Consider the following 21,716-nt stretch of genomic DNA (forward strand, 5'->3'; position numbering starts at 1 on the left):
CTTCCCCCCTCTTGTCTTAGTGATATGCACAAGCAATTTGGTTGCTTTAAAGAAACATCTGTGTGCTTCTCATTTCCAGGTGAATCAGAAAAGCCAGCGAAGCGCTACAGAAAAGGAGAAGCTGAGGCTGCAGAAAGTAAGGTCTTTTTGGATGATCGAGAAAGTTTGTTTACACTTCTTTAGCAATACCTAGCAAATGTAGACCTCTGCTTTTCTGTGATCCACTTTGGATCGCGTCTTCATGTTGCAGGACTTCTGCCAAAAGGCTAGAACCTGACATTATCTGTCTAATGCCATGCTCTCTCAATTCTGTTCTTCTGCAGCTTGTCTAAAAGTTGGTCCTTTTGCCAACCTTACTTCTCTGGAGGACATAAATACTAAGGCGTGTAGTGTAGTCGTTAAGAGCAGTGGTTAGGACAGCGGACTCTAATCTCGAAAACCGGATTGGTTTCCCCGTTCCTCCACACAAATCCAGCTGGGTGACCTTGGGCTAGTCACAGCTCTTTTAGAGCTCTCTCAAACCCACTTACCTCACAGGGTGTCTGTTGTGGGGAGGGTAAGGAAGGTGATTGGAAGCTGGTTTGATTCTCCTTAAGTGGTAGAGAAAGTCGGCACCTAAAAACCAACTCTTCTTCTTTTCCTGATTTTTTTACTGTTGTAGGGGTATGTAAACTGCTTGCGTGAACACATTCTCATTGATTTCCTGTATCCTGTGAACAAGACTGGGGTGTGTGTGTATGTTAAGATTAATCTACGCACTTATTTTGAAAATGTTTCTTTCAACAACCCAAAGGGGGAATTCAGCAACCCATAGGGTGATCAGGTGAAGAGGACACAGGAATGTAAGAAGCTGGGTCTGAGATACAGGAGGCTCTTTCTTGTGTTTGAATACCAAGATCAAATGCCTCATGGATCTTTGCATTCCACTTCCTTGTTGCATGTTGGGTGGCAGGGGTAGGGCTGAATTCTGATGCATGCAGGCCATTGCCAGGTGGGCTGCTCCAGCTTGCCCTCTCCTCCTCACTTTTGGTAAGTACAGGGGTGCTGGGGACTCCCCCCCCCACGACACATTAATGCCAGCCTTTTTTCTAACCATGGTTGGCACCAAACCACAGTTTGCAAGTGTGATTAGAAGTGGGAGGAGCCCACCAGCCCACAGGGGGCACACAGTTGCCAACCATGGCTAGGTGACGGGACAGAAGAAGAAGAGTTGGTTTTTATATGCTGACTTTCTCTACCACTTAAGAGAGAATCAAACCAGCTTACAATCCCCAACTTTGTGTTTGGGAGGCTGCTGACCGGGCCCTCTCTCTTGCTACTCAGGATCAAGAACGTGTGGATAAACTTCAGAAGCTGCAGGCTGAACGAGAAGAGAAGGAGAGGCTGAAGGAGGAGGCGAGAGCCGCCAAAGAACGCTCCCGGGAGGAGGCAAAAAGGAAAAAGGAGGAGGAAAAGGAACTGAAGGAGAAGGAGAGGAGAGAGAAAAAGGAGAAAGATGAGAGAGAGAAGGCTGAAAAGCTACGAGCAAAGGAAGAAAAACGGAAGGAGAGGCAGGAAGCGCTGGAGTAAGTAGGTCTTCTAGTAAGCATGGGATGAGAAGTTTTCAGGTTCCTTCTTTCCTTAGCCTCCACTAAAAAAAAAAGGGTTTCAATTCCTTTGTCTTGTACCAGGTTATCTATTGAGTGAGCGTGTGCATATAAATAAAACCGAGTGCTTTTTAAAATCTTACTCTTCCTCCAAGGAGGCCAAGGACAGCATAGGTTGCATACCCAACCTGTCTGAGCCTGTTGCAGTTTTTGGAATTTTGAGAGGGGGGTGGGGGGAGACTGGCGAGCGCCCCTCCGCCGCAGCCAAAACCGAAACAGCTTCACTTTGCAACAGAATCACAAAGGGGAATAAAAACAAATGAAGGTAATCCCAGGGGGAGGAAGAGAGAGAATAGGGAATAAAAAAGAAGGAAAGCCTGAAGGGGGGATGGAACCACCAGCCCGATTGCTTACCAGTCATTGTGACCCTCCAGTGGCTGCGGCGGCTTTCGGAGCCTTGGGAAACCTTTTCATTTGAATGAGGAATGCCAGTAACAGGCCCTGCCTTACCGGGGCCACACCCAATTTCTGAAAAACGTGGTGGGCACCATGTTGGGATAGAATCATAGAGTTGGAAGGGACCATTAGGGTCATCTAGTCCAACCCCCTGCACAATGCAGGAAATTTTGAACTACCCCCCCCCCCGATCCGAGTCTGGATACAGCATTATAGACACTATGTTTTAAATTGATGTTTTATGGTTTTATATGTTTCTGTGTTTTAGACGATGTAACCCGCTCTGAGCCTGGCTTGGCCGGGAATTGAGGGCAGGCTATAAATATGAAAAATAAATAAATAGGGGGGGAATGGAACCACAAGCCCAATTGCTTACCAGTCACTGTGATCCTCCAGCTGCTGCGGCAGCTCTTGGGAAACCTTTTCATTTGAATGAGGAAAGCCAATAACAAGCCCTGCTTTACAGGGGCCACACCCAGTTTCTGAAAAACTGGGTGGGCACCCATGGGCTCCATGTTGGGGAACCCTGGCATATGTGTGATTTGAACCCAGGTTTCTCGGATCCGAGTCTGGATCATGGATTCCATTAACTGTCATGTAAATTAACTTCACATTATGTTAATTTTATTTGTTGCTTAAGATTTAGGGGCCTGTAAATTAACCACACAGTCTTGTGGGCAGGTGATGGCAGCTTTTGACTACCTCTTCCCCTGGCATAGTCATCTTCTTGTCTTCAGAACACACCTCTAAACGTCTGGCTACGCCTCTGAGCCAATCTGCTGGGTTTTTAAATCGTGCTTGAGCTCTGCATTTTATGTCTTTTCTTGAAAATGGGCTTTATTTCAAAGGGCGAAACTTGAAGAAAAAAGGAAGAAAGATGAGGAGAAGCGGTTGAAAGAGGAGGAGAAACGGTTGAAAGAGGAGGAGAAGGTAAAGATCTCTCTCTGACCATTTATGCTTGGCAATTAGCGCGTTCCAGGCTGAATTGCCGCGCTTATTTTTTTTAGTTTTGCATGCTGAACGGTGGTTCAGGAAGTTATTGAGAAGCCGGCGCATACCAGCTTCGCATTTCTTAAGAGCCCCTTTAATGCGACCTTTTGTGTTTACTCCGCCTCGAAGAGTCCCCTCAAGGAAGCATGCAAAATCACAGCTGCACATTGGCTATGCAAACAAAGGAGAAGAGGAGCAGGCGATTGGGGGGGTGGAATTTCTCCTTTTGCGTCAGGACCGTGTGAATAGGCATTTTTTTAAAAAGTGCTTTGAGCGAGCATCAAAATTGACTCTGCATAAATGGCCTCTCTCTTTGGGGGTAGCGTTTTGCAAAGGTCTTATGGATTGGGTGGGGTATGTTCTCTTTCATGTAAATGAGTCTTGTGCTTAAAGTTCCTGTATCAGTGTTTTAATTTTTTCCCCTAGCGCATCAAAGCAGAGAAAGCAGAAATCACTCGGTTCTTCCAAAAACCAAAGACCCCGCCCGCTCCGAAGGTGAGGCTGTTACTCTTTGTCGGCCACCTTTTGAGTTTCACTTAAACCTGTTCAGTGCACCGTCTATTGTGATATCTTTTTCGTGTGCTTTCCCTCAAAGTTTAGAGTGGCTAGCACTTCCTTTTAAATACCGTATTCGATGTACATGAGTTCTCCCCCCTGGAATGTGTAAATAATGCATCTGACGTCATATAACCAGAGCAATATAAGTTGGTTCTTTTGCAGATTGCAGTATATAGCATACTGTGCAAGCCTAACCTTACTTCCTGCAAGACCCACACTTATAAGTCACTCTGTGTGCCTTCTTCCTATGATCCAATTAACCAGTCTAACTGAGATAGGCACCATTATAGAAAGCTTATTTGGCAGGGGCTAAGGTTCCATAAGGAGCAACTCTTTGGATTAAGTAGTATTCTTCCTGTTCCTCCTCTTCTTCATCCTCTGCTTCTTTCACCCAGTATTCAGCAGAGTCCTCAGCTTCTGATGGCAACCAACTCTTAGCAGCCTTTTTCTTCAATGAATATAGCTTCTTTCTACTGGAAGACATAGGCAGAGTATGTAGGAAGCTGGGTACTCCACCTAAGTCTTCCAGGAAGCTGATATTGGTGGTGAAGCACGCTTTTAATGTTGACTAGGTTAAAGGGTCAGCCCAAAAGGTACCTTAAGAAATGGGACCAAATTCTTTCTCTTCGCTCTTCCAGACTCTTGCTGGCTGGTGTGGGAAGTTCGCTCCTTTTGAGATCAAGGAGAACATGGTCCTTGCCCCGCTCTGCCGTGTGGCCTTCGACCAGGACCTCATGGATCGGTTAGACTGTCTCCTGGAAGCCCAGAGCTGCGACGCTTCCCTCTTGAAGGAACTGAAGGGCCGAGAGCCAGGCAAATCTGGACCTACACTTCTCCGTAGCAGCAGCGTCGACGTCAACAGGTTGGTTGCTTTTCTTGGGACAAGGGGTGGTGACACCCAGCACAGTGGGGTGGTTAAGAGCCGTGGTTTGGAGTGGTGGAGTCTGATCTGGAGAACCGGGTTTGATTCCCCAGTCCACCACATGAGTGGTGGGTGTTAATCTGGAGAACCAGGTTGGTTTCCCTACTCCTCCACATGAGCGGCGGACACTAATCTGGAGAACTGGGTTTGATTCCCCACTCCTCCACATGAGCGGTAGAGGCTAATCTGAGGAACTGTTTCCCTACCCTTACACATGAAGCCAGCTGGGCGACCTTGGGCTAGCCACGGTTCTCTCCGAACTCTCTCAGCCCCACTTACCTCACAAGGTGTCTGCTGTGGGGAGAGGAAGTGAAGGTGATTGTAAGTCAGTTTGAGACTCTTTAAAAGTTAGAGAAAATTGGCATATAAAAACCACTCTTCTTCATGGTCTCTCATCCAAGTAAGTACTAAATAGGGCTGACCCAGCTTAGCTTCCGAGGTCTGACCAGCATGGTGTAGTGGTTAAGAGCGGTGGTTTGGAGTGGTGGACTCTGATCTGGAAAACCGGGTTTGATTTCCCACTCCTCCACATGAGCTCCTCCACTAATATGGTGAACCGAGTTGGTTTCCCCACTCTGACACATGAAGCCAGCTGGGTGACCTTGGGCTAGTCACAGCTCTCTCAGCCCCACCTACCTCACAGGGTGTCTGTTGTGGGGAGGGGAAGGGAAGGCGATTGTAAGCCAGTTTGATTCTTCTTTAAGTGGTAGACAAAGTTGGCATATAAAAACCAACTCCTTCTTCCCTGTGAAGAGAGGCTGAAGAGCTTGGGACTTTTTAAATAAAGAGAAAAGGCAACTGGTTGGATTGAAGCCAGAGGTCTTTCCGGGGGTGGGGGAGTGTGCCACCACTAGTGGAAGAGGCTGGAGGGAGGTGGAGCGAAATAAGATTTTTTATAAAATTATGCATATGACATAGTGAGGAGAGAGCCAGTGTGCTGTAGCGGTTAGAGCGGCGTTTCTCAACCTTTTTAACCTTGCGGAACCCTTACAATAATATTCAGGAAACCCCCTACGTATGAAGAAGAAGAGTTGGTTTTTATATGCCGAGTTTCTCTGCCACATAAGGGAGAATCAAACCGGCTTACAATCACCTTCCCTCCCCCTCCCCACAACAGACACCATGTGAGTTAGGTGGGGCAGAGAGGGCTCAGAGAGAAATGTGACTAGCCCAAGGTCACCCAGCTGGCTTCATGTGCAGGAGTGGGGAATCAAACTCGGTTCTCCAGATCAGACTCCATCGCTCCTAACCACCGGTCTTAACCACTACACCACGCTGGCTACATGATTACATGTGCTTTACATATGATTAGCCTATTCATCACTATTTCTCGCGGAACCTCTGGCAATTTCTCGTGGAACCCCTAGGGTTCCAGGCCATCCTGGCTGAGAAACGCTGGGTTAGTGTGTCAGACTAGGATCTGGGAGACCCAGGTTTGAATCCCCACTCTGCTATGGAAGATTGCTGGGTGATCCTTGGCCTGGTCACACACACTCAGCCTAACCTACCTCACCGGGATTTTTAAAATTTAGTTTTCCAAACTAAACATACAGACGTACAAATGAATTGTTACATTATATTGGAACTTTACAGTTACAATTCGATTATTACCTTCTTTAACTCCTGTTTTCCACTTATATTTTCATATCTAGTAATACTTTGATTGCTTATTGCTGATGTAATCCTAAAGGGCTCTTCTGAAACTCTTAGAAGAGGGGGAGAGGGTTAAGGAGATTGTTTGTTTGTTTTTCCTGCATTGTGCAGGGGGTTGGACTAGAAGACCCTGGAGGTCCCTTCCGACGGTACGATTCTTTCACAACTCCCTCCCAGGCATTTGAAAACCTGCAACTGGCAGAAGATTAGTGCCAGTTCCCCCCACCCCTGTTTTTCCAAAATGAAAGGTGTGGGGGAATCAAGTCTGCTTGGAAAAATCCCTTTCCTGACCTGTGCTTACTCAGTGCTTGTGGCAATCCACTTTGTGCATGTTCAAAAGTGCTTCCTTTTTCCTTTTCTTTTTTAAATTCCCGCTTAGTGTGTTTCATAGCTGAGCTTGGAGAAGTTCTACGGCTGTGTGGGGACTTGCATAGACCACCAGAAGGTTAGATCAACGCTCATTTGAATCCCGGCTGGCAGGAAACCACATATTGTCATGCAGTCCTCTGTTCCCCTCCTTCTCAAAATCCTACTCTGCAGGTTGCCTGAGAATTCAGCCGAGAAAGACCTTAGTTAATTCCCTCACCCCCTCCCCACGTTTTGTGTTGTCCGCATAACAGGACTTCTTTGAATTTCAGTATACACTTTAACTGCTTCATAACTGGAGTTGGTTTAGTTTAATTGGAGGGGTTAATGGGTATAAAAGCCCTTTTGTTTTCAGTCCTGCATTGCCACTTTTAAGACCGTTCAAGGGCCCTTTTAATTAAGTGTGTGTGTGTGGGGGGGATCATTCAGACCCTCAGCGAAGTGCCAGAGGTCTTTCTCTCGGTACCTGGGAACCCCGGTGGGCCCCCATCAATTACTGAGAGCGGCTTTTTGTTCAACAGCGATGTGGTCATAGTGGGTAGCAGCCAAGCAGGAGATGTCCCAGAGAGGAAGAAGTTTGGCCAGATGAAACTTCTGCAGTTCTGTGAGAATCACCGGCCTTCCTACTGGGGCACGTGGAACAAGAAATCCTCTTTCATAAAGCCAAGGAACCCGTGGTCGAAAGACACAGTGAGTGAATTTTATCTTGCCCCGAATGTGGCGTTGCATCTGTGCTCTCACAATGAGGCAGTTGTATATGTTTCAAAAGGATGCCACGAGAATAAACTGTAACATATATAACATTTGTTCATTTGAAATGCTCAGATCTCACCTTATCTCAAACTCCAGTTGGCTAACAGAGCAAAAAATAAGTTGCAAACCAATAAAACACAATATAACTGTTGGCAAGATTAAAAAAAACAGCATGGCCAGATCTCCCAAAAAAGAAGACAGGAAGCTGCTGCAGCCGTCTTGTTTGGGGGCTTCCTAGAGGCACCTGGTTGGCCGCTGTGTGAACAGACCTCTGGACTTGATGGGCCTTGGTCTGATCCAGCAGGGCCTTTCTTATGTTCTCATGTTCTTAATTTTCTTTCCAGCAAACAGTGTTTAAAATGAGACCACTTGCAAGTTTTTGCAAGAGTGTGATCTAACTCTGGTTTTGCCGCGTCTTCAGCCAAGTTCCTTACTTGGCTGTCTTCCCTCTTCAGAGGTAGTTTTCTTTTTACGTATCTGAAAACTTATCACAAGGCGTGCAGTTTTTTCCCCAGTTGGAAATAGTAATGTGCAAATGTTGTCGCTGTCTGCCATTGCGTGGCTATTTAGGCTTAGCCCATATCAGAAGCCCCCAACGATCACTGATCACGATCACTGATCAGCCGTCCTGAGAAAGGCTCAGTTCAGAAATCTAAGCATGTCAATCCGTAGTTTTGAGTTTCCAAGCAGGCAAACTGTAATATAATGGAAGCTGCATAGGCACAAGAGAATTCCATGTTCCGTAAAGAATGGTGAGATAGAAAGGTGAAGCTGAGATGTACTCGCTCTGTTCTGGAGGATCTATACCCCAGTTTTTCTTTGCACATTTATAAAGTGGTTTACCACAGAACATAAGAATGCTGTTAAAATAAATAAAAAGACACCCCCCCCCAAATACATCAAATGAAAACATCGTACCACAGCACACACTGAGCATAATAGAGGTCTATAAAATTATGCAGAGTATGGAGAGAGCGGACAGGGAGAAACTTTTCTCCCTCTCTCGTAATACTAGAACATGGGGTCATCTGCTGAAGCTGGAGGGAGAGAGATTCAAAACTGATGAAGTATTTTTTCACACAACACATAGTTAAATTGTGGAACTCCCTGCCCCAGGATGTGGTGATGGCTGCCAGCTTGGAAGGCTTGAAGAGGGGAGTGGACATGTTCATGGAGGAGAGGGCTATTCATGGCTATTAGTTAAAATGGATACTAGTCACGATGCATACCTATTCTCTCCAGGATCAGAGGAGCGTCCCAAATATATTAGGTGCTGTGGAACACAGGCAGGATGGTGCTGCTGCAGTTGTCTTGTTTGTGGTCTTCCTAGAGACACCTAGTTGGCTGCTGTGTGAACAGACTGCTGGACTTGATGGGCCTGGGTCTGATCCAGCATGGCCTTTCTTATGTTCTTATTGCGAGTATTAGTGAGCCAGCGTGGTGTAGTGGTTAAGGTGTCGGACTAGGATCTGGGAAACCCAGGTTCGAATCCCCTCTCTGCCATGGAAAGTTGCTGGGTGACCTTGGGCCAGTCACACACTCTCTCACCCTCGACCCTTGCAAGTATTTGGATGGGAGACCTCCAAGGAACACCAGGGGTGTGACACAGAGGCAGGTAGTGGCAAACCTCCTCTGAATGTCTTTCCTTGAAAACCCTACGGGGTTGCCGTAAGTCAGCTGTGACTTGGCGGCAAAAAAATAAAAATTGAGAGTGTGTAGGAGTGGATCCAGCATAAGGGCCTGGCGAGGTCTGTGCAGGAATTTTCCCACACCAACCCCATAGCCGCTTCTGACCCCAGGTAAGTTTTATTCCTTGGGTTGTGGCCCCTGTGGGGAAGGGGGCAGGGGCACGATCACACCCTCTGTCATCAGTGGGGCTCTGCTCATGCAATAGGCAGGAGAAAGCGATTTTGCCCCCTACCCAGTGCAGCTTCCCAACCCATATGGGCTGACGCTGGTGCTGGAAATGGCTGCCGGGGTGGGTGGGGGGCAGGAAGACCCACACCTGTCACTGGTTTCTGCTTTCATGGAATCCAACCTGTTGAATGTTCCTGTGTTCACACTGGCTTGTTAAATATGGTTTTGAATTCAAATATGCAGTTAAACTAATTTGATTCTCCTTAAAAGGTAGAGAAAGTCAGCATAAAAAAATCAACTCTTCTTCTTTTGCACAACATGCAATGCTTCTGAAGCCAGAAATGCCTTTATAAAGAGTGGGCCGGTTTGGTTTTCTTTACAGACCCTCCTGGACTATGAAGTGGAGAGTGACGAGGAGTGGGAGGAAGAGGAGCCAGGCGAGTCTCTCTCTCACAGTGAAGGGGTAAGGCTGTTGCTGGGTTGTCTTCACAGGTCGGAAGTATATTTCCAGAGCCCTCTGTGCCCCTAACAAAAATACTGGGGCGAGGAAACCCAGATTTGGTGCCTAATATGCTTGCTGCAGACGGAAGCCTTCACTGGCTTTTGTTTCCTTATCACTAAACCATAGTCATGAGTTAAGAGGACAAGTCCTTTTATGGATTGAGAGCTGGCTGAAAAATAGGAAGCAGAGAGTAGGAATCAATGGTCAGCTCTCACAATGGAGGGATGGGAGCAGTGGGGTCCCTCAGAGACCGGTGCTTTTCAAGACCAGAACCGTGAGGCCATCTGCTGGAGGGGGAGAGATTCAAAACAAGACAAAAGAAAATATTTCTTCACACAATGCAGAGTTAAATTGTGGAACTCCCTGCCCCAGAATGTGGTGATGGCTGCCAACTTGTACCACAGCGCACACTGAGCATGATAGAGGTCTGCAGGGTATGGAGAGAGCGGACAGGGAGAAGCTTTTCTCCCTCTCTCGTAATACTAGGATGCGGGGTCATCTGCTGAAGCTGGAGGGAGAGAGATTTGAAACTGATAAAAGGAAGTATTTTTTCACACAACACATTGTTCAATTGTGGAACTCCCTGCCCCAGGATGTGGTGATGGCTGCCAGCTTGGAAGGCTTGAAGATGGGTGTGGACATGTTCCTGGAGGAGAGGGGCTATCCATGGCTACTAGTTAAAATGGATACTAGTCATTATGCATACCTGTCTTCTACAGTATCAGAGGAGTGTGCCCATTATATAAGGTGATGTAGAGGAACACAGGCAGGATGCTGCTGCAGTCGTCTTGCTTGTGGGCTTCCTAGAGGCACCTGGTTGGCCACTTGGTGAGCAGAGCGCTGGACTTGATAGGCCTTGGTCTGATCTAGTATGGCTTTTCTTATGTACTTATGCCGTGGCTCCTCCCCACATACCTTCCCCAACCATCCAGCCCACTGAAAATCTGCAGAACTGTTTTGGGGTAGGTTTTTTTAGAACTCTCCTTGGGGCAAAAATACAGAACAGCAAAACTGCCTCCATCACTCTTCCAGTGGTACGTTTTGGATTCTCCCCCTTAGCTCTGCCCCCCCCCCCAATATTTGTCTTGATTTCCCACCGCCCTTGCTTTTGTTGTTTCTGTATAAAGTATTGCCTGTGTGAAATTTTGCAGGACGATGATGAGGATGGAGGGGAGGAGGAAGATGAAGATGACGGCTTCTTTGTGCCCCACGGCTACCTTTCAGAGGATGAAGGCGTGACTGAAGTAAGCCCCTGGCATCAGCTGGCATCACGTGTCGTTGGAGTGTTCCCTGCTCTCATCTGCCCACTTATTTTTACCCAGCAGTCCTAAGGCTCTTTTGGAGAGTGGGACACCCTTAATATGCATGTTCTCTTTCTATTGGACATCTTAGGTTGCAGCCCAACCCTGAGTGTGGCATAGAAGCCATTGGCCGAGAAACTCAGCCTGCTTGTGGAAGGCATGCTACTTCCCACAAAGGAGAGCCAATGTGGTGTAGTGGTTAGGAGCGGTGGACTCTGAACTGGAGAACTGGGTTTGATTCCCCACTCCTCCACATGAGCAGCAGAGGCTAATCTGGTGAACTGGGTTGGTTTCCCCACTCCTACACATGAAGCCAGCTGGCTGACCTTGGGCTAGTCACAGCTCTCTTAGAGCTCTCTCAGCCCCATGTACCTCACAAGGTGTCTGTTGTGGGGAAAGGAAGGGAAGGAGATTACAAACCTTTAAATTTGATTCTTCTTTAAAAAGGTAGAGAAAGTCGGCATATAAAAACTGCTCTTAACCACTACACCATGCCGGCTGTCAAGGAGGAGTATCCCAAACATGCAGTTCCTGCACTTTGAAGTAAAAACAGTCCAGGAGAGGGGAACTGTTTGTAAGTGTTTAAACTTGCCCTGTGCAAGCATAGAGTTGGAAGATGCTCACAGTCCAGACGCCATTGTGAACTCAAGTCTGGGTGTTCACTATGCTTTTCACACTTCATAGAATCTTAGAGTTGGAAGGGACCACCAGGGTCATCTAGTCCAACCCCCTGCACAATGCAGGAAATTCACAACTGCCTCCCCCCCTCACATCCCCAGTGACCCATACTCCATGCCCAGAAGGTGGCCAAGATGCCCTCCCTCTCATCATCGGCCTAAGGTCATAGACTGACCATTGCTGACAGATGGCCATTTAGCCTCTGCTTAAAAACCTCCAGGGAAGGAGAGCTCACCATCTCCCGAGGAAGCCTGTTCCACTGAGGAACCGCTCTAACTGTTAGAAAGTTCTTCCTAATGTCTAGACGGAAACTCTTTTGATTTCATTTCAACCCATTGGTTCTGGTCCGACCTTCTGGGGCAACAGAAAACAACTCGGCACCCTCCTCTATATGTCAACCCTTCAGGTACTTGAAGATGGTTATCATATCCCCTCTCAGCCTTCTGCTCTTCAGCCTAAACATACCCAGATCCTTCAACCTTTCCGCAGTCTGTTCAGAGATGGCTACTCATGTATTCTTTGCCGCTGTTCAGAAAGCCACGTTTCCTCTCCTCCTCGGCAGGAATGCGACCCCGAGAACCAGAAGGTCCGCCAAAAGCTGAAGGCCAAGGAGTGGGACGAGCTGATCACCAAGGGGAAGCGGTTACGGGTCCTGCAGCCCGTGAAGATCGGCTGCGTCTGGGAAGGGCAGGAGAGCAGCGGCAGCTCGAGCTCGGATCTGAAGCTCCTCCAGCAATTCCAGGCTTTCATCCTGGATGTGAGCCTCGGCGACGAGGAGCAGACGGAGAAGAGCGACAAGAAGAAGACAAAAGACCAGCAAAGTAAGGGGCGGGGGGAAGGGTCCCAAAAGCCCAGCTCCTTGAATTCAGCAAGGGAGCCTTTGACCAGAAGGGTTGTAGGTGTATAATGTGGAGGAGGGAATGGCACGTTTTGCCTTTAAAACAGCTGAGACTCAGAACAGTGTTTGAGCCTCCTGCAGATAGCTGCTGGCACAGGAGCTGTTGGCTTAGAAATTATATATTCCTTTATCCCTTTGAAGCTCCTTGATCCATTGATCTTGAGCAGCGTAAATCTAATGTTTGAGAGATATAAGGACTGAAACAAATCTTGCCACTTACAATGTAGCCTTGGGATCCCTGTCACTTAATAAAAAAGGCATTATGTCAGAGCCAGAGGCATTAGATTTATATGTTAAAAGGGGAGAGATATAATGTGATCAGAGTTCCTCATAAAAGCGGCATTCCAACAGGGTATGAGCTAATGAATCAATAGAGCCACAAGAGCAAGGACAGGTCCTGTCTGGCTATGGTATGTTCAAAATCCTGCCCTGCATAACCATAGAGGGGTTGGCATTCAGTCTGGCTCTAGAAAGACAAGGAGTTGTCAAATAGTAAGTATAAGCAGACAAACCGCATGGTGGTGGTATTAAAAAAAACTGAGATGAATAAACGCGGCGAGCACGAAAAGTAGTGCTGTTATAATCAAGCTCTTTAATGCGCTTTTTAATTTTGGTGAAACCTTCAGTTTTCCCAAGATCTAATAACATATCCTGTGAGAAACCCAACAATGACAATTTATCATCTAAGATTTTCTGCCATGAGGATTTAAAAGGGTCGTGCTTCAGAGAAGCTAGGAGCCCCTCAGTTCTAAAGTGCACCTTAAGTTGTAACTTAAAGGCAACCAACCAGGAGGATGAGGGGGGTAAACAACTGGAAATTCCCTAGATTTTTATCTGTACCTTCATGATACCGTTATTGGCTTGACTAGCCCAGTTTCTCCATCTCCCTGTTGTTTCCCCTTCACCTAACTTAGCGGCTCTCAGTATTTCAAGGGCAACAAGCGTGCTCACTCCTTTCACTTACAGACTTACGGACATCTATGAAACTTAAGTCTCTGCACCTAACGTAAGGAGGAATAATTCATCCGTCTCTAGGCTGGTGACAGTTCTCCAGGAACCTGGGCAGGGAGGGGTCTTTCCAAACACCTGCTCCCGTAAACCACATTGAGATGCTAGGGTTTGAACAAGGGTTCTTCAGCAAGTGAAGCAGAGGTTCCCTGCCACACCCCCCATGCAACTGTTCTTTTTTTGACGGCATTGTCCTGGACTGACCTTCTAATTGACAGTTGTCAGCTGTCAATTTCTCTTTATATGTTGGCTTTTGCATTGATGGGTCTCTTTGTTTTAATGGTTTGGTTGTAAGCTGCCTTAAACTTTGGATAAGGTGAGAGGGAGGTTTTTTTAAAAAAAATCAAAACACTTAATATTAAGCTGGGCACCTCCATAATAGGTTCGGTTAGAATCCAGTAGGACCATAGAGACGAATGAAAATTTTGTGTATAAGCTTTCAAGAATCTAGGTTCCCTTAGTCAGATGCAAGTCAGACTGGAGATCCCAGAGTCTCCTCATATCCAAGTCAGAAGGTGGGAGGGGTGTTACAAAGAAGGGACTCAGGATGCAAAGATACAACACACATTGCCATCAGCATAATCCATAATGGGTTGGATCCTGTGGATCCAATCCACTAGTGGAGGGGCACATAAGCCCTTCCCCCATTAGGAGAAGGGATCTTGTGCTGGAGAAAAGCACTGTTGCTTCCAAAACAGATAAGTGGGCTCTAACTCAATATTTGGGAACAATACCCCGGCCACAGTTTTGCATTTAGGCCCTTGTAACATAAGAACGGCCCTGCTGGATCAGACCAAGGCCCATCAAGTCCAGCAGTCTGTTCTCACAATGGCCAACCAGTGCCTCTAGAAAGCCCACAAGCAAGACAGCTGCAGCAGAATTATCCTGCCTGTGTTCCACAGCACCTAATATAACAGGCCTGCTCTTCTGATCCTGGAGAGAATAGGTATGCATTGTGACTAGTATCCATTTTTACTAGTAGCCATGAATACCCCTGTCCTTGATTTATTTATTAGATTTATATCCCGCCCTCATTCCCGGCAAATCGGGTTCAGAGCGGGTCCATGAACAGGTCCACTCCCCTCTTCAAGCCTTCCAAGTTGGCAGCCTTCACCACATCCTGGGGCAGGGAGTTCCACAATTTAACTATATGTTGTGTGGAGAAATACTTCCTTTTATCGGTTATGAATCCCTTCCCCTCCAGCTTCAGCAGATGACCCCACGTTCTGGTCTTATGAGAGAGGCAGAAAAGCTCCTCCCTGTCCATTCTCTCCGTACCATGCATAATGTTATAGACCTCTATTATGTCGGCCCTTAACTGCCTTCTTCCCAAACTAAACAGCCCAAAGCATTTTTAACTGCTCCTCATAGGGCAGTTGCTCCAGTCCCCTGATCATTTTGGTTACTCCTTTGGTTGCTCTTTTCTGTAACTTGAGTTGTTGGGCTGTAGATGTACCCCAAGTAAATCTGGAGATATTGGGACTCTACAACATCTCTTATTGTTTTGTCAGCACTGGTCAGCTCCTCGATTGCGTTGGATCACCCCAATATTGTCTAAATACAAACTTCCCTTGGAGTCCTGGGTGATATCCCACATAATGGGAGATATTCACCCTGATATCACTAGTTCTGTTGCAAGATTTTTGGCGGAGGTGATGTCGCTCAAACATCAAAACAAAATAAGCATGTAAGCTGCAAGTTAAATGTTGAAACAAATTTTGTGATTTGAATGATTTCAGTTCAATGAGGCTGGTTCAGGGGGAATATATTGTTATGGTATTAGTGATGCAATGTTTAGTAATTGTTTTCTACTGTGTTTTAACCTTAAGTATATGTTGGGTATTGTAAATTGATTATTTGGTGTTGTATTATGTATTGTTGTTATGGTTAAGCTCAAGACCTTTGGTCAAAGGAGCTAGTAAATAAATGGAATGGATGTACCCCAAGTGCCTAAAATTGTTTTGCTCTGCCATAGTCTTGGGGCAACTCCTCCCATTGCTCCACGGGAACGTTAATGGAAGCAAAGCGATCATCCAGGAGTTCCAGGATTGCTGCCGCTTGGGGCTGCTAACGGGCAACAACGGCGCTGCTGCGGCCCCTGGCAGCGGAGACACGAGCCCAATGAGCCCCAACGCCCCACGGGCCCAGACTCCCATCAACGAGGGGAACGGCGTCCCCTCCAAAACCCGGCTGAAGCGGATCATCTCTGAGAACTCCGTGTACGAGAAGAGGCCCGAGCACCGGATGTGCTGGTACGTCCACCCCGAGGTCCTGAAGAGCTTCGGCCAGGAGGACCTCCCCGTCCCTTGCCAGTGGAACTACGTCAACCAGGCCCCTTCGGCGGCCAAGGAGGAAGGGGGCAACTCGCCAGGGGCAGTGGCGACGCAGGCCGCCCCGCCCTCTGCGAAACGGAAGTCGACGGGGAGCATGTCCATCACCAAGTTCATGAAGAGACCTCGGGGTATCCGTCAGGTGAGGCCCTGCAGGATGATCTCCTGCTGCTCGGACAATTGCGTGTGCGTGGTCTATGTCTCTCGCCCTATCCTTAGAAAATCAAGACAAGTGGGAACGTGTCCAGAGGAGGGCAACAAAGATGGTGAGGGGTCTGGAGACCAAGTCCTATGAGGAAAGGTTGAAGGAGCTGGGTATGTTTAGCCTGAGGAGGAGAAGGCTGAGAGGGGATGTGATAACCATCTTCAAGAACTTGAAGGGCTGTCATATAGAGGAGTGTGCTGAGTTGTTTTCTGTTGCCCCACAGGGTTGGACCAGAACCAACAGGTTGAAATTAAATCAAAAGAGTTTCTGTCTAAACATCAGAAAGAACTTTCTAACAGTTAGAGCGGTTTCTCAGTGGAACAGGCTTGCTCGGGAGGTGGTAAGCTCTCCTTCCCTGGAGGTTTTAGCAGAAGTTAGATGACCATCTGTCAGCAATGCTGATTCTATGACCTTAGGCAGATGATGAGAGGGAGGGCATCTTGGCCAACTTCTGGGCATGGAGCAGGGGTCACTGGGGGTGTGGGGGGAGGTTGGACTAGATGACCTTGGTGGTCCCTTCCAACTCTATGATTCTATGGCAGCTCCCTTATACCTTTTATCCCTTAGAAGCTCCTTGATCAATTGATCTTGATCAGCATATATCTAGTGTTGGAGGGATATGATTGAAACAAATCTTGCCACTGACAATGTAGCCTTGTGGTCCCTATCGCTTAATAAAAAAGGCATTATGTCAGTCACAGAGGCATTGGATTTGTATATTAAAAGGGGGGAAATATAGTGCGATCGAAGTTCCTCGTAAAAGCGGCATTCCAAAAGGGCATGGGCTGATGAGTCAATAGAGCCAGAAGAGCAAGGGTAGACCCTGTCTGAGTATGGTATATTCAGAATTCTGCCCTGCATTACCATAGAAGGGTTAGCATTCAATCTAGCCAAGCAAAAAGCTCTACAGAGACGAGGGGTTGTCAGATAATATGTATAGGCAGGCAGACCACGTGGAGGGGGTATTCCAAAGAACTGGGATGAACAGACGCGACGAGAATGAAAACTAGTACTGTTATAGTCAAGCTCTTTAATGCGCTTTTTAATTTTGGTAAAAGCTTCAGTTTTCCCGATCTAATAACATATCCTGCGAGAAGCCCAACAAAGACAGTTTCTCATCTAAGATTTTTTGCCATGAGGATTTAAAAGGGTCATGCTTCAGAGAAGCTAGGAACCCCTCAGTGCTAAAGCACAGTTTAAGGTGTAGTTTAAAGGCGGCCAACCATGCCCTAGCTTCAAGTGACATTTGGCCAAACTTGGAACGAAGAGTAACGCCAGCAACACATCGAGGGGCATTTAGGAGTTTTCGTAAGAACTGACGATCTATAGATTCATTGATGACTGTTATCCAGATGGCAACACCAAAGAGGATAATTGGGGTAATTTTCAGGTTAAAAACCTGAATAGCCCCTGGAATATATTTGCCACCTTTGGTGTGAAAAAAGTTGACAATAGAACTAACCCCAGGTTTAATTTTGTTGGACACTGCTTTTTGATGGGCATTCCAATTTAGGTTATGGGAAAACAGGATGCCAAGGTAAACAAACTCCTTGACTTGGTCAACCTCAAAGCCATCTAATACCCAGCGAAAAAGAGGCATTTTTCTCTTAGTGAAGATCATAATCTTAGATTTATGATGGTTTATTTTAAGACCTTCCCGCTCCCTTATACATCTGAGCTGACTTCCTTTGGCGGTGCATCCAACCTAGAGGCTTGCCAGATCCAGTTACTACTCCAACTGTGGAGCTTCCCAGCTTTCATGGCTTGCACTCAAGTCTCCAGGACTCTCGCCTTCCTTTGCAGGCCTGTTCACTCCCCCCCCCCCCGCTTATTTCCGAACATGTGAATCTGCCTTCCGCAGAGTCGGAGGAGAATACAGAGCGCTATGATGGATCCACTGCTGTGACATTGGCTCTCCAGGGTTTTGGGAGGGGAAAAATGGGATTTCCCAACACTTGCTACTCGAGATCCATTTAGCTGGAGATGCCAGAGGCTTTCTCCATGCAAAACATGTGCTCCACTACACAGACACAATCAGGCAGTTCTCATGGGGGGGAGGAACACATGAAGCTGCCTTATACTGGATCAGACCCAGGGTCCATCGAAGTCTGCTCAGACCGGTAGCGGCTCTTCGGCTGAGGTCTTTCACATCACCTCCTTGCCTAGTCCCTTTAACTGGAGATGCTGGGGATTGAACCTGGGACCTTCTGCATGCCAAGCAGATGCTCTACCACAGAGCCACAGCCCCTCCCCTGTGCAACTGTTCTGCCCCCCAGTGCTGCTACCGAAGGATCAAACCCACCATAAAGCAGTAACCTTGCACAATAGAGCACAGAGAGTTTGCTCCAGCCTCTTTTGGGGTATTTTCCCGCAAAGTATGCCAGAGTACTTAAATCTGCTCACCTTTCCCAAGTGTAGGAGAGCCTATCTGGTGGCCCCATTGAATGCTCTGCTGTCGCCTGAGTCGAAGGGCAGATTTAGTGAGGTTCCATTTTGCAGTAGGCTCTGCCCTTGTGGGTCTGGCAGTATAGGTACAATAAGTCACTTGTTTTTTCATTGTCTGTTATTAAGAGGTTGATAGAGACTGGCTGAGTCATTTGATAATGGAAAGGAAGGCACTCACCTTTCCTGATATTTGTTTAATAACAAATCAGAGATGGTAAAGATTACAAAAATGTGTAGTGGTTAAGAGCAGTGGTTTGGAGTGGTGGACTCTAATCTGGAGAACCGGGTTTGATTTCCCACTCCTTCACATGAGCAGCGGACTCTAATCTGGTGATTAGAGATTAATCTCTCAGTCCCACCTACCTCACAGGATATCTGTTGTGGGGAGGGGAAGGGAAGATAATTGCAAGCCGGTTTGATTCACCCTTAAGTGGTAGAGAAAGCCGGCATATAAAAACCAACTCTTCTTCCTGTAACCAGCAAAATTCTAGGTTTTATGAGATCTGCATGGTGTAGTGGCTAAGAGCGGTGGTTTGGAGCGGTGGATTCTGATCTGGAGAACCGAGTTCGATTCCCCACTCCTCCACATGAGCGGCGGAGGCTAATCTGATGAACTGGATTTGTTTCCCCCATTCCTACACACGAAGCCAGCTTGGTGACCTTGGGCTAGTCATACTCTCTCAGCCCCACCTACCTCACAGGGTGTCTGTTGTGGGGAGGGGAAGGTGATTGTAAGCCGGCTTGTGCTTTAATGTGGTCCTGCTTAAGACCTATTGGTCATTCGAGCAGAATCATTGAAGTAATGTAAAGCAGTAACCTCATGAACACATGAAGCTGCCTCATACTGAATCAGACCCTTGGTCCATCTAAGTCAGTATTGTCTACTCAGACCAGCAGCGGCTCTCCAGGGTCTCAGGCAGGGGTCTTCCACATCACCTTCTTGCCTAGTTCCTTTAACTGGAGATGCCAGGGATTGAACCTGGGACCTTCTGCCTGCCAGATGCTCTAGCACTGAGCCATGGCCTTTCAAGAGTCAATCCAGTATGATACCAGGACTGATCATGCTGAAAGCTGCTGAGGCCCAGGAAAATAACCAGGTTGCATGCCCTTCTGCCCTACCCCAATCCCATGGTTGGAGTTGACAGTACTGAGTAGACAGCTCGACTTGGTGGAAGGCAGCTTGGTGCAAGTATGTCTCTGGCCCACATGCTTTAAAAAAACAGGAAGCCAGCTTCTATGCATTTCTCCCACTCCTTCAGAGTGACGACATGCACACACAGCCTGTCCTGTGGCATTTGTTCGTGAAGAATAGGGTATGGTGTTTGTTTTGTGTTTTTCCCCCCCGACTGTCCAGTCTCCCTTGTGGGGAGGAGCCGTGGCTCAGTGGTAGAGCCTCTGCTTGGCATGCAGAAGGTCCCTGGTTCAATCCCCGGCATCTCCAGTTAAAGGGACTAGGCAAGTAGGTGATGTGAAAGACCTTTGCCTGAGACTGTGGAGAGACATGGAGAGGGGTGGTGGCTCAGTGGTAGAGCATCTGCTTGGCATGCAGAAGGTCCCAGGTTCAATCCCCGGCACCTCCAGTTAAAGGGACTAGTTGAATAGGTGATGTGAAAGACCTCTGCCTGAGACCCTGGAGAGCTGCTGCCAGTCTGAGTAGACAATACTGACTTTGATGGACCGAGGGTCTGTTTCAGTCGAAGGCAGCTTCATGTGTTTGTGCAGTTAACCTGATTATTGGACAGCATCTCTCTTTTCTAATTCACAGGCTGAAACCATGGAAACGGACGGATTTCAGGCCGACACCGAGGAAGAGGATGAGGACGAATGCATCCTGGTGGACGTACAGCAGAGCACAGGTGGGAGAACCGGTGCGGAAGACGGGCCCTCTTGTCCCGCGTGCCCCTTGTTGTGCAACCCATTTGTGGGCTTCTCTAAGGCTCCTTCTGCTGTCGGGAATAGCAACTAACCCTCCCAATGAGACACACATGAAAATGTCAGAAATGAGAAAAGGACTAGCCGATTAGAAAAGCTCCCTTTTCCTCACTCCTCTGCTCCCGTCCTGGTTTGGCAAAGCTGAAGAGCCCCCACTTGCCCCCCACTGAGATTTCCCCCCTCTTTTGAGCTGCTCTCACACACACAACCCAATTGGGAAGAGAAGCAATGGGAGAAGAGACACATTGGGTCTGCTGCTCTGTATAGAAGAGTTGGTTTTTATATGCCAACTTTCTCTACCACTTAAGGGAGAATCAAACCAGCTCACAATCACCTTCCCTTCCCCTCCTCACAACAGACATCTGTGAGGTAGGTGAGGCTGAGAGAGTGCGACTAGCCCAAGCTCACCCAGATGGCTTCATGTGGAGGAGCAGGGAATCAAACCCAATTCACCAGATTATTGTCCACTGCTCATGTAGAGGAGTGGGGAACCAACCTGGTTTTCCAGATTAGACTCCACTGCTCTTAACCCTTACACCACGCTGGCTTTTGCCCCATCATGAGGCTTGCTTATGTTGCAACCCCATGAAAAGGTCCTGTCTTTGCAGAGCCTGCACCGAGGGACCCCGTCATCACGGCGGTGACGGAAGGGGAAGCAGTGGAGGACCTGATCCTGGAGCCAGAGGCCGCCGACTTGACTCACCCTATTTGATATTCGACTAACTTGACTGCTCTGTATGTATGTAGAATTCCTTTTAGAATATTTTTAAAAAACTCTTGTATCTTTTTTTTTGTACAAGATACTTGAACATACTCTGTATTCCTTGTAAAGAGAAGACAGCACTTTGTTCTGCTCCAGACCAGTGGAAGCTCAAGATGTATTTTTAGAGGCTTAGCTGTGGTTTTTTTTTTTTTTTTTTTTTTTTTAGCGAAGTACTACACATAATCTCTCTAATAAAAGCATTATTGAAATTTTGGGTGGGGGGCCCATACAAAGGTAATTAGATGTGTGGTGCGTCTCTTTCCTGTTAAGTTGAAATGGAAGTTTTCAGGTGCCTTGTGAAACTTTGTGGATTTCTGCTTTTGTGTTCTTTACCTTTTTTTTTTTTTTTTTTTTTACTTAACATTGGCCTCTACTTAAAAATAAGCCTATCCTCCCCTCTTTTCCCAAACCAACTTCTCAGCAATGGAATAAAAGGATGGGGCTTTTTATGGGTTAAAATTGGTAAAACCATGTGAAACAGAAAGAAGGAATAAGGGGACAGTAAGTGAGCAG

The 21,716-nt window shown here is 47.2% G+C and overlaps 1 protein-coding gene across 1 annotated transcript in view; it reads left to right on the forward strand.

Moving 5' to 3' along the window:
* The window catches only part of CHAF1A (chromatin assembly factor 1 subunit A), a 38,243-nt gene extending 17,091 nt beyond the window's left edge, over positions 1-21,152 (forward strand). The window contains exons 3-14 of the mRNA XM_056843970.1: positions 80-136; positions 1,324-1,565; positions 2,891-2,972; positions 3,459-3,527; positions 4,229-4,452; positions 7,053-7,221; positions 9,524-9,604; positions 10,795-10,887; positions 12,185-12,443; positions 15,504-16,000; positions 20,274-20,364; positions 21,049-21,152. Of these exons, the coding sequence (XP_056699948.1) occupies positions 80-136; positions 1,324-1,565; positions 2,891-2,972; positions 3,459-3,527; positions 4,229-4,452; positions 7,053-7,221; positions 9,524-9,604; positions 10,795-10,887; positions 12,185-12,443; positions 15,504-16,000; positions 20,274-20,364; positions 21,049-21,152 (1,968 nt within the window). The remainder of the gene's footprint in view (positions 1-79; positions 137-1,323; positions 1,566-2,890; positions 2,973-3,458; positions 3,528-4,228; positions 4,453-7,052; positions 7,222-9,523; positions 9,605-10,794; positions 10,888-12,184; positions 12,444-15,503; positions 16,001-20,273; positions 20,365-21,048) is intronic.
* Positions 21,153-21,716: the final 564 nt, after the last annotated feature.

Source organism: Euleptes europaea, chromosome 2 (genome assembly GCF_029931775.1).
Source record: "Euleptes europaea isolate rEulEur1 chromosome 2, rEulEur1.hap1, whole genome shotgun sequence".
NCBI classification, from domain to species: Eukaryota; Metazoa; Chordata; class Lepidosauria; order Squamata; family Sphaerodactylidae; genus Euleptes; species Euleptes europaea.